The 12109-nt window shown below is 37.6% G+C and overlaps 1 protein-coding gene across 11 annotated transcripts in view; it reads right to left on the bottom strand.

Moving 5' to 3' along the window:
• Positions 1–12109, bottom strand: part of Cast (calpastatin) — a 97861-nt gene that overhangs the window by 3707 nt on the left and 82045 nt on the right. For 9 of the 11 annotated variants that reach the window (XM_052743746.1, XM_052743741.1, XM_052743745.1 and 6 more), the window contains 6 exons: positions 8800–8916; positions 6488–6592; positions 4925–5017; positions 3518–3553; positions 2940–3032; positions 998–1069 (listed from right to left, as the gene is read on the bottom strand). In XM_052743746.1, coding sequence (XP_052599706.1) covers positions 998–1069; positions 2940–3032; positions 3518–3553; positions 4925–5017; positions 6488–6592; positions 8800–8916 — 516 coding nt within the window. The remainder of the gene's footprint in view (positions 1–997; positions 1070–2939; positions 3033–3517; positions 3554–4924; positions 5018–6487; positions 6593–8799; positions 8917–12109) is intronic. The other 2 variants (XM_052743742.1, XM_052743748.1) reach the window with 2 other exon arrangements.

Below are 12109 nucleotides of genomic sequence, written 5' to 3'. Positions count from 1 at the left end.
TATCTTTCCTAACTTTACAAATTACCTTCTGTCCTAGTTAGAACTTTGTCAACTTAACATTGCCTAGAGGCACCTGAGAAGGGATTCTCAGTTGAGAGATTGTTCAGTTCAGCCTGGTCTGTGGGCATGTCTGTGTAAGACTGTCTTGACTGGTAATTGATGTAAGAGGGCTGAGCCCACTGTGAGCGACATTAGTCCCTGGGCAAGTGGACCCGGCTTGTATAAGAAAACTGGCTCAGCATGGGTCTGTGAGAGAGCTAGCAAGCAGCATTATTCCCATGGTTTCTCAATGACTGACTGTGAGCTGAAGTGTGAGCCAAATAAACCCTTTCCTCCAGTAAGGTACTTTTAGTCAGGGTGTTTTATTATTGCATCAGAAGTCAAACTAGAATAAATTCCCTGTTCTAAAATCTATGTAAGCCACATGCTCTGGTGGTACTGTAATAAAAGCAAGAACCACGTGCCACTTGAATTGTGTGAATGACACATTTCATTTATATTTTCAAAGCACCGGTTACTTAAAAACATTATATATGCATATGTGCTCCTATCTTTAAAGCTTCAACTTAAATAGCTTTTAAAATCTTTTTTCTAAATTTTATGTGTACTGGTATTTTGCCTGCATGTATATCTGTGTACCACATGTATGCTTTGTGCCCCAAAGGCTGGAAGAGGGCATCCTATCACCTGGATCAGGAGTTCCAGATGGTTGTGAGCCGCATGTGGGTGTCAGAAACCAAATCCAGATTCCCGAAAGAGCAGTCAGTACTTTTAACAGCTCAGCCATTGCTCCAGCCCCCAAGAGATGCATTTTATTTATTTATTTATTTATATACCTATCTATTTATTTATCTTAGTAAAGCATGCAAGGAGGTAGCTATTGCTTAAAAGATTTTTGCTCTAAATAGCTTACAATAACAAGCTAAATCACTAACAAGTAAATCTTACTTCCTTGCAATTGTTAAACTAATACTGATATGTTTATGGCCATGTTTACCTTGGAGGAATCCTTTGTTTTCACTCCATTCTTGGGTGCTTTGGAACTTGAACCCATCTTCTTGCTCTTCTCCTATAGCAATGGAAATATAATGAGGCTAGTATCATCATCAATCCATGGAGACACTGGTCATCAGATGAATCCAGACTACTCTTATTAAACAGCCTGCACATTCCCAATTTAACTGAATAAAAATGGGTAGCTTGGTACTGATTTTTAAAACAATAGTGAATATACTCACATTTTAGTCTGTACATTAAAAAAAAAGCTGGTGTGGGATGTCTTTCTGTACACTGTGAGTATGTGTTGCTCCCATTAGTTAATAAAGCTGGTTTGGCCTATGGCAAGGCAGGATAGAGGAAGGTAGGAAATAGAAGCAGAAATACAGAAGAAGGGAAGAGTTGGGGAGATGCCAGCAAGTCACCCAATATACAAGATGTGAAAGTATTGATAAGCCACTGGCCACATGGTGATACATAGAATAATAGAAATGGGTTAATTTAAGATATAAGAGTTAGTTAGTAATAAGCCTTAGCTACTGACCGAGTATTTATAAATATTATTAGCCTCCAACTCAATTATTTAAGAAGTGGCTGCTGGGTATTTAGGAACAGGCAGGCAGGAGAGAAACTTCCACCTACAAAAGACTACAAATAAGAAAACTGTGTTCACACTGGTGTTTAATACATCCCATCATGTCATGTGAACCCCAAATATATACCTACAATTTTATTTTAGAAAACCAGAGGTTTAAAAAAAATTCAGAGCTTTTCTTTTCTTGGACTGACTTTTATGTGCCATGGAGGAAAACAAAAACAAAAACCCAAACTCCTGTTTTCAGCGTTAGCAGAGAAATGAATCTAACAATAGAAACTGTTACAGAAAGCTGTATAGGCTGCATGTAAAAGCACAGTACATTTACCAAAAAAGAAGAAACAAAAGGAAAGAATGGATTGGAACCAAGTGGAGAGAATACAGGGGAGGAGGGAAAAGTAATGGGAAAATAAAGTGAGACAAGAGAATAAAGAGGAAAGGAGACAGAAACATCAAGTAGGCATTTCTAGAAGAAAGAAGCAGGAGGCTGAAGGAGTTTGTCAATTAAATCACTTGGTGTGGAGGGCATGATCAAGTGTTGTGTTTAAAAGCAGTTAAAACAACAGCAAACAGACTGCAACATCCACCCTTTTGTGTGATTTCAGACATGTGCTTTATAGGTTAAGTGCACCACAACTGTTGTTGAATTACACATTTGTTTTCATTCATTTTACTAACATATTAATGGAACAAAACAATGGGTTTAGTTTTTTATTCAATTCAAATTACATGTTTTGAGCACTTATTAAATATTAGCACTCTGCTAATCTGAGCACAGAAATCAAAGATCCAACTATAGATGCAGTACCCAGCTCAATGGAAAATAGGTAGCTGGTGACAGGAGACCACATGAAGGGAGACTGGGCAAAGGCTGCCAGGATGGCCTAAGAGGGGACAAAAACCAGAAATGGCCCTGCAGAGCCTGAGTCATCCAGCTGCATCAAGAGGGACAGGAGGAAACTCCAAAGAACAAATGAGTGGAAGAGAGTCTAGGGGGTCAAAAAAATGAATCATGAAAAATGAGCACAGATAGACTTACTGTCACTCACAAAACCATGTGGCAAACAAAAATGATGGCTTTGGAAGCTATAGGCCACATGCAGAACCTTGATGGAATTCTGTTAAATTATGTGTAATAAACAAACCTTGAGAACAATTTTGTAAAAATATTTACTGACAAAGACAAGGAAATACAACAAATAATAATGCTGTGGGCAGTGGAATTATAACTTTCCTTTAAAGTTCTCTATAACATTATTCTATTCATTCTACACTGTAAAAATCGTATAGATGTATACACACATGCTCATGTGTATTTCAAAGAAATAAGTATGAAAAAGCAGAGTACCTTTGCTGTATTCTGTGAGGTCTCTGTAGTTGAGGGGCAGCTATCCAAATCTTCTGAGAGGGCATCAATGGGGTCCTGGTCATGATCAGGCTTCTAAGATGTTAGTAGAAACACAAGGGGATTGCCATAGAGCAACATCTCACATCCTTAACAGTAAAATATGTTTAAGAAGAAAAGCTCACTGGCATTTATTTTCCTAAAAATACTACACTATGTAAAAGAGACACAAAGCATGAAAACCTGAGCATTCAGTCTCATGTATCCTGAACCAACCTCAAATTCACTATGTAACCATGAACTTGGTATTTTTCTGTTTCCCTTACCAAGTGTTGGGGTTATAGGCATGTACCACCATGCTTGGTTCATTTTATACTCTTTACTATAAGTTTTCTTACTCAGAAATCTGGTGCTATTTTTAAAAGGCTCTTGCAATAAATAAATTAGAGTTAGTAATATATAGGCTTATCTGCACACATTGACACAGGACAAAAATACTTAACAAATTTTAGTTTCTTTAAAATTTAAAAGAAGGCTACATCTATACTAAAAAGAATGAAAGTATATATCATAGTATTTACCTTTGATTTCTTTGTAGGTGGCTTCTCTGGTTTGCCCTTAAAAATAAGTTAGACTTTTGTTTAACCACACTATCTCTGTATAGGCTCACTCAGTCAAAGACAGTATTTTTAGAATCTATTATTCAAGGACTATACAGAATTGATAAACTTGGCACCTAACCCAGATCTCTACCAGATCTTCATCTTCACAGCCATTTCAATAGCAACAGGGATACAAGGATTTGATTCTGGAAGTGACACAGAGACTATGTAGAAATTTTCTGCCACTAGTTATTAAAATTTATATCCACTTAAAATATTACCAATGATACTTCGAGTTTTTTTCTTTCTTTCATTGGTTTGGGTCATACTGGAAATGAGCCTAAAGCCTGGTACATTCCAGGCAAGAGCTCAGTGAGCTACATGCCTAGCCATCTTTTTTTCTTTTTCTTTTTCTTTTTTTTTTTGTTATAGTTTGTTGTTGTTTTGTTTTCTAAGTTACCCAGGATTGCCTTGAACTTCCAATGCTTCTTGCTCATCCTGCACCAAGGCTGATGCTCATTGTATTTCAAAAGATCTGAAGATTCTTTTGAGACAGGAATTACAAGTACCACTAACTTAAAGGATTTTATTCTTCTTAAGGTGAGAACACGAAATGAAACTCCTCCAATGATGGCAAACAAGATGATACGGCAATATCAACATGGGGCACGGTGAATGATAGCAGGGTACAGAATTGCCAGGAACACTTAGTGTAAGCAAAACAAAGGACTCCTATTTCAGCATGCACTGAGGCCCCACCAAAGGCTTCAGAGCATACGGATGGAACTTGGACTCCCTTGCTCCATTTGATGAGCAGGACTGGAAAGGATGATTTATCCATCCCCAAACAGAAAGGGAAGGCAGTCAGATAGGTTTAAAAAAACGAAAATCTAGGGACTCTGTGATGAAGAAATAGACTGGTGACTACAGAGAGGTTTTGTCTTCCCTCAGGCTCTGCAGTACTGCAGGAGAAGGGAGGCGAGGGTGGGAGGGCAGTCTTGTTTATTTGTCCTCTAAGTTTTCCCACCACTGCTCCTCTGGTCTCTTTATACACAGACTGCTTCCTTTGACATCTCATTCCTTCAGTCCTTTTTAGAGACTTTCCTTGAAAAATTAATTCTTAACTATATATTTTTTGGAATCATTATTAAGAACCAGTAAGCATTACTCAACAGTGTTTTCACAGCAGGGCTCAGAACATGAGTATCTAATAAGACCATCTCAAGAAGATACAGCAGAGGGGTAGACAGCCTGCTTGTCACCTCTGGAGGGCCATGAAAAGTACTGTCATGATGTACTTTTATGCACTGTAAGAATGCAGGTTCCATTCACTTCCAGTGAAGTTTTAGAGCAGTGGCCTAATCTAGACTGTGTGCCTTAGTTTACCTGCCCATCATTGTCCAGGAGATGCCTATACTCAGGTGGGATAGTGTCATCTCTTTCTCCAAGTTTCTCACGATGTTCTGCTTTAATTTTTTCCTAAAAACATTGAAGAGATAAAAGGATGTTCATTTCCTTTCTCACTTACAAAATACAATTCAAGGTGCAGACGCTACAGTTATTGTATTCTCCTGAAGCAAAACATAAGAAACAGAGCAACAAAATGGATGGTAAGCAGAGAGTTGCTGAAAAATGTGAATACAAATTCTTCTCTATGTCAGCCCATATCTGTGAATTTTCAAATGAAAGGGTTAAATAGTTATCTTCAGAAACCTTACTGGTAGCTAAAAGCCCACAGGAATAAAATTTATTTTCCTGATTGAATTTTGCTTTTCATATTAAAAGTAAGGTCCCCATGCCATGGCAGGCAGAGAGATAATATTTCCAGCTCTATTTTAAAGCACTGTAAAGGAGCAAGCCAGGAGAGACTGACCATGCCCATGCTGGTACCGTGCCCTGTGAGGTTCCCTGGTCTCTATCATAGATTCTATGGAGGACAGATTAATCTCTGTGCAGCATTACAATTTAGTTTTTAAAATATCAGTTATGTTAATCTCAATATTCATACAATGGTGAGAGAATGACAATGACAATGTCTTGTCTTTGGAACATTGTTTCAGATGCTCAGAAAGTTACTTCCCTTTTATTATTTTATTTTTTGTATGTATGATTTGTGTGTGTGTGCATGTGCATGTGTGTGTGTACACAGGCATGTGCATGCCACAGCATGAATGTAGAGGTTGGAGAACAACCTTGAATGTCATTCCTCCACTTCCACTTTGTTTGATACAAGGTCTGTTGCTTTTCCAATGCACATGCCAGACTAGCTGGTCCACAACCTTCCAACAGCTCTCCTGTCTGTGCTGCTGATCTCTGTGTGGGCTGGAACTATGGACACTCACACTACATGACCAAGGATTTGAACTCATGTTGTAAGGCTTGTGTGGCAAGCACTTTAGCCACTGAGCCTTCTCCCCAACTCCAGTTATTTCTTGATTCTAAAATATGACCAAGTCAGTTGAAATGGCTTGTTAAATGTGCCTTAAATATAAATGTTTATACACATTGAATATAGTGCAGTAAGTTCATTGTGTCTTTCTAGACATACCTCTGCAGAATAAAGCTTCTTACACACAATTTGAATTCAGATTCAGTTATGCTTCCAAAAGAGATGCAGGGGAAATCAGTGCTAGGCATGTGATCTCTGCCACTATGAATACAAAGTGTAGCCACTCAACAAGTATATTCCTTTGGGTAATGGTCCCAAGTAAGACCAGGAAAAAAATATTAGAAGAGAAAAAACTTAAAACATAGCTTTATAATTCAGTCTGGAAACAGGAATGTTCCTGTAATGCAATCTGCACCACAAACATAATCTTTAGTGAGAAAAAAGAAAAGCAAACTACACCATAAAACAGGAAAATTAGATGGAACGGTCGAGCTGTTCACCACCTCCAGACAATGCCAGAGTGTCTTTCTTCTGTGTGGAGGTAAGGGACTATCGTTTACCTTCACTTTATCATCTACTGGTTTGTTCTCATCTGGGTCAGGCTGTCTTTCCCCAAGACGGTCAGAGAGTTCGTCCAAGGCATCACTGAGTTCTTTGTCTCTGTGCTAAAAGATAAATAATTCTGAATTAGTTACAAGTTAGCCAAACTGTTCATGGAAATCACCCAGCAACCCCATCATTTTAGAATGGACATCTAGGAGTAAGTCACAGGGATAGACTGTCAGAGAACAGATACGCTGATGGTGGAAGAGACAAAAAGCAGTGAAAACGTTTCCTCCCCTAACCAGCTGCCTCATGAAAAAACACCAGGTTAAGGAAGTCTTTTAGTGGAAACATCAGGGTCTGCACACAAATAAGTGACCTAAATCTTACTAGAGGCTCCACCAAAAAAAAAAAAAAAATCGCTTTCCTTTTTAATCCACTGATAGAGTCAGATGGCTAGCGAGCAGAATTTTCAGTAGAGCATGAAATACGTCTTTGGCTACTCTAAGATCAGATTGGGGGAGGGGTGGACATGACAAAGTATAGCCATAAAACTCAGTGCCGTTATCCCCCCATTTCTTGAAGCACAAAACTCCACAGAAGTACAGTTGGTGTCAATGAGTGAAGAGAGTGTCTCTGACACATTATGTGGGTTCCTAAAAAACTTCAGAGAACTTTGGAACTAGTGGAGAATCTCTTTTCTTTAACCTCCAGGAAGGCCATGAAAGCTAAACTGAAGAAAGTGGTGGAAGGTATTCTAGGGGAAAAAACCCACCAGATCACTGTAGTTCAGGCTAACCAGAACAATATTTCATTTTACATTTGTTTACTGTACAATTCAGGTCAGGCAATTCACCTCCCATGCCTGAGTTTTCTCAGCTAGAAAAACTGAGTGATACCTACAAGTCATACTGTTGAGAGGACTATGCACTGACACTCAGTAACAGTAAGTAAATAATGCATCGTTATTGATCTTGTTATTGTAGTGAAGTTCTACAAAGCTATTCCAAACTATCTTAACATAATAGGTTCAAAATGTTGACTGTCTATATCTATGTGGGTTTAGTTTATATCCATACAGATTCAATTTAAAATATGTCTGACGTCTATATTGTACAAGACACTCTGCTGGGCTGTGTCCTGCACTGTTCTCTAATTACTCTGAAAATGTGCTATCATATTCAGTCTTATTTGCTGTCCATGGGAATCCTCTAGGTAACACAACAGTATATTCCAGAAGAAACAAGTACAGGGAAGCTAAACTAACTGCTTAAAATACATTGCTAAAGAATGAATGGAAGCCAGGTTCTGGACTGGAAGCCAGCTGAAGAGAGGAAGGAGAGATTGTATGAGCAAGGGGGGTGAAGAGCATGACGGGGAACTCACAGAGACACCTGACGTGAGCTCCTGGGAGCTCACAGACTCTGGACTGACAGCTAGGGAGCCTGCATGGAACTGACCTAGGGCTGCATTTGGCTGACAGTTGTGTAGCTTGGTCTGTTTGTGGGGCCCCTAGCACTGGGATCAGGACTTGTCCCTGGTGTGTGAGCTGGCTTTTTGGAACTTATTCCCCATGCTGGGATGCCTTGTCCATCCTTGAGGCAGGGAGAAGAGCTTGGTCTTGCCTCAACTGGATATGCCATGCCATGGAGGCCTGCCCCTTTCTGAACTGAGGAGGAGTGGATGGGCAGGGGGGAGCATAAGACAGGAGGTGGAGGCGGGGAACAGGGAAGAGAGGAGGGAGGTGAAATTGTGGTTGGTATGTAAAATAAATGAAAAATTTTAATTAAAAAAAAAAGCATGGTGAACCTTTCCCTGCTATTCTCAGTGATATTTATGTTTTTTCTAGATCCTTCTCAAAAAAGGCTTTCCTGCAAGGATAATTTAATCATATAGCTTTTTGAAAATATTTCTCAGGGTACTCCGCACATGTACAATTTTTCTGACCGGCTGTTAGACAGAGCAAAGAAAGTTTGCATGAATGATGGTAGTTTAGTTAACTCTGATGCTCACACAGAATTCATTAAAATAAACCTTTTCACTTAGTTTTACTGACATTCTAAACACACACACATAAGGAGAGAGAGATTACACATCACTGTGCTTACAATAGACCAACAGCAACATTAAGTTCCTAGGCTGGAAGTGAAATATTTTCATGTTGTCCCCTCACAGACAGGATTTGTCATCTCCCAGAATCACCAATCTAAGTTTTTCTGTAATACAAGGTACTGGATTTTCCTAATAATTTTTCCTGTTTTCATTTGTGCCTTGTTTTCTTTCTTGTTGCTGTTTTAAGACTATTTCCCAAGGACAGTATGTTGCTCACCTCAGTATCAGGTGGAGGGGCTGCTGCATGGGTGCTAGGAGCTGCGTGGGTGCTAGGCACAGGTGTCTGGGAAACTACTTCAGAGATGGCAGCAGAAAGTTTGGCATCTTCAAATTCCTTTTATTAAAAAAATTATTATTAACATGTTGCATATAATATTATGACCATAATATCATGGTTTAAAATACAGGTCTTAAAACCATTTTATTTTATTCCTTTATTCAAATACATGCCTCGTGGCAATCTTTAAAGCACTGTTTTCCCATTTCTGTCTCTACGGTATTTTTACAATTTCTCATTTTTATTTTCTTAGATCTATTTTTATTGCTAATTATGTGTATGTATGTGTGTCTATGAGGGTATATGTGTATGTGAATACAGTTGGCCATGACGGTCAGAAGAAGGCATTGGATCACCTGGAGCTGCAGTTACGTAAAGATATGAGCCACCTTATGTGGGTGCTGGGGACTGAATTTGGGCCCTCTGGAAGAACAGTATGTGCTCTTAGCCACTGGGACATCTGTCCAGCCCATGATTTCCTGTCTCTATTTCACATCTGGTATTCTAAATGTCATCCAACAATTTACTCAGAGTTCCATGACTTTGTTTATGTGTTTCTTCTTGGACACTGGGTTATTAAAAGTTTTTAAAATTACTTTGCAATTAAGTTTTATATAAGTTATAGACGTGTCTTTTGGGAGGGGGCACTTAAAATGTTTTTTCCAGCTTAGCTTCTGTTCAAATGAATTCAAGGACAGAAGCAAGATGTATGGGAAGTGCCAATGGGATAAGACCTATCGAAGTTATGAATCTAGCATCCTGGAGTAGCCGAGAGAGAGTATATTCAAACGTGGACCATTTCCCTTAGATGGACAGAAGTCTTTGGGTACCAAGATGAGGAGGGCTTTAGAAGGAGGAGTATAGCCTCATATCTGATGCTCCAGTTAGATAGAGAAAGTTAGATCTTTAAAAATTGTCATATTCAGTGTTACAGTCATTGACAAGAGATAGGAATTCTGTAGAAGAGAAAATTTTAAACTTGTTTATTTTTAACTGATACAGAGTGGAAAATCTGTACACATTAATGGAGTAAAGTACAATGCCAAAATGCATTTATATATTATGTAATGTTTAAATGAGGTTAAATCTATTTCTGCAAATATTTATCATTTCCTTATGGTAAAAAATTTCAAAATATTTTCTTCTACCATTTAGCAACATTTACCTCATCATTTTTTAATAAACGAGTCTTTAAAATTCACAGCACTGGCACTCTCTAATACGAATACATACTGCTGAAAAGAATGGACAACAGTCCTGTTTGCTATTGCCATAGTTAGACTTTTATATCATATGTTCACTTCTGGTAACTGCACAGTGACATACTTCTGTCACTGTCACACTGTGCTATATGCATTAAGCCATCATAGTGGTTTATTCTGAATGATGCACAACAAATTATTTCTGAAACTTTCTGAAATAATATTTATTCTCTGGCTCCCTTTAACATGCTACATTTCTCATCTATGTTGATTTCCTTTTTTACTCCTGTGAACTCTCTTGTAAGTTATTCTTGGAACCAGTGCTGTAGTTTTTACTTATTATTACTGTATCAAAGGCCCAAGATTTTACTGGGTTAATAATACCTAAAACACTTCAAAATAAATATGCTTTCATATTTTTATAGATTTACTTCTCAAATACATTTTAGAATAATTTTATTGAGTTATAGAAGGTATCTTAGGGATATTTTAATAACAAAATAATTTATTAACTAAACAAAGGAATAGCCATTGTTCTTTTAGAACAATGAACCCATCTTAGATAGATTCCTATTGCTTTGCCTTTTTCTATTCATTTTTTATTTTGTGTTTTTTATGTAAGTTTAGAGTCTCCTATTAATAAAATTTACTGATTTGTTTTTAACAAGAAACTAGCACACGTAATATCATTTATATGTCTTATCTCAAACAGCCATACCCACAAATATATGAAGGTATTCCTTTTGAATGTTTGTGAATTACTACTTTTCAGCTATTACTAATGACTTTCCCTTATCACATTTAACAAAAATTAAAGTTTTATAATTTTAGAAAATGCCTCTCATTTTATATTAAATATTTTGTTCTTGGCAATGAACAGATACCATTAAGGGATTGCCACTCTTTCAAGGTTTTTATTTAAAGCATGAATGCATGCTAAATTTCAAATATATAATTTTGTTTTAAAGATTTATTTCATGTGTTTGAGTGTTTTATCTGCATGCACAAAAATACACCATGTGTTTTCCTGGTGTCTGTGAAGGTAAGAAGTGGGCATCAGATCCTTTGGGCCTATAGTTACAGACAGTTGTGAGCAGCCATGTAGGTGCTGAGAATCAAACCTGGGTCCTCTATAAGAGCAAGTGGTTAACAGATCTTAACTACTGAGAAAACTCTCTAGTCCTGTTTCAGTTTTTGAGACAGTATCTTACTATTTACACCAGGCTGGCTTTGAACTCACAGAGATCCACCTGTCTCTTGCTGAGATTAGAGGCAGACACCATCACCCCTGCCTGGTCTTTAAATGTATCTTTTATATGAACATAACTATTTGATTATTTCTAGTGGCTATACTACTATGCTATATTGGCAATTTCCTTGCCAATGAATATGATTTTGGCAAATAATGACTTCAATACATGTTATAGTAAATGTCAATACTTTAATACCTGTCAACTAAAGTGACCTTTACTGACATTGTCATACTTGATGAGATTTTTAAAGTGAGAATGATTATTTGTAAGAAGCAACTTTGCAGAACATCTCCCTTTTCCCGACATATTTATGTCACAGCGGGGCTAACCAGAAAGTGACCTTTAGAAGAATAAGCAGTTCTCACATTTTCTTTAGTTTTGTTTTTTTTTTTTTTAGGTTTTATGAATTGTACTGACTGTGTTTTTGTCTAGAATTTCTTTAAAATTCTTCTGCAGTTTCTCCCCAAATCAGTTTAACTCTGCTACTGCCTGTTACATCTTTCTTGTTTTTACATTAAATTTGAGTTTACTGTATTCTTTTTCCTTTATTATATCCACCAGAACGTTTTAAGATTTGACATTTGTAAGAACAAATTAATGGTTGGCTTTGAAATATAAAAACAGAATTGATGTCTGACATGCATGTGTACTTGCCAGTATTTTACAAAGCACCCATGTTTTCAAAAGAAACAGCTTCTGGTCAGTTAGCCACGAGGCTGTGGTCCTGTCCCAGCATGTTAGGTGCTACATTCCACACAGGCTCAAACTTCCTACGCTACATACTATGGCTGTTAG

The sequence above is a fragment of the Peromyscus californicus genome, unplaced genomic scaffold (genome assembly GCF_007827085.1).
Source record: "Peromyscus californicus insignis strain IS unplaced genomic scaffold, ASM782708v3 Scaffold_18__1_contigs__length_77618521, whole genome shotgun sequence".
In the NCBI taxonomy this organism is placed as follows: Eukaryota; Metazoa; Chordata; class Mammalia; order Rodentia; family Cricetidae; genus Peromyscus; species Peromyscus californicus.
The sequence above is the reverse complement of the archived record's forward strand: the minus strand, read 5'-3'. Positions and strand labels throughout refer to the sequence as shown.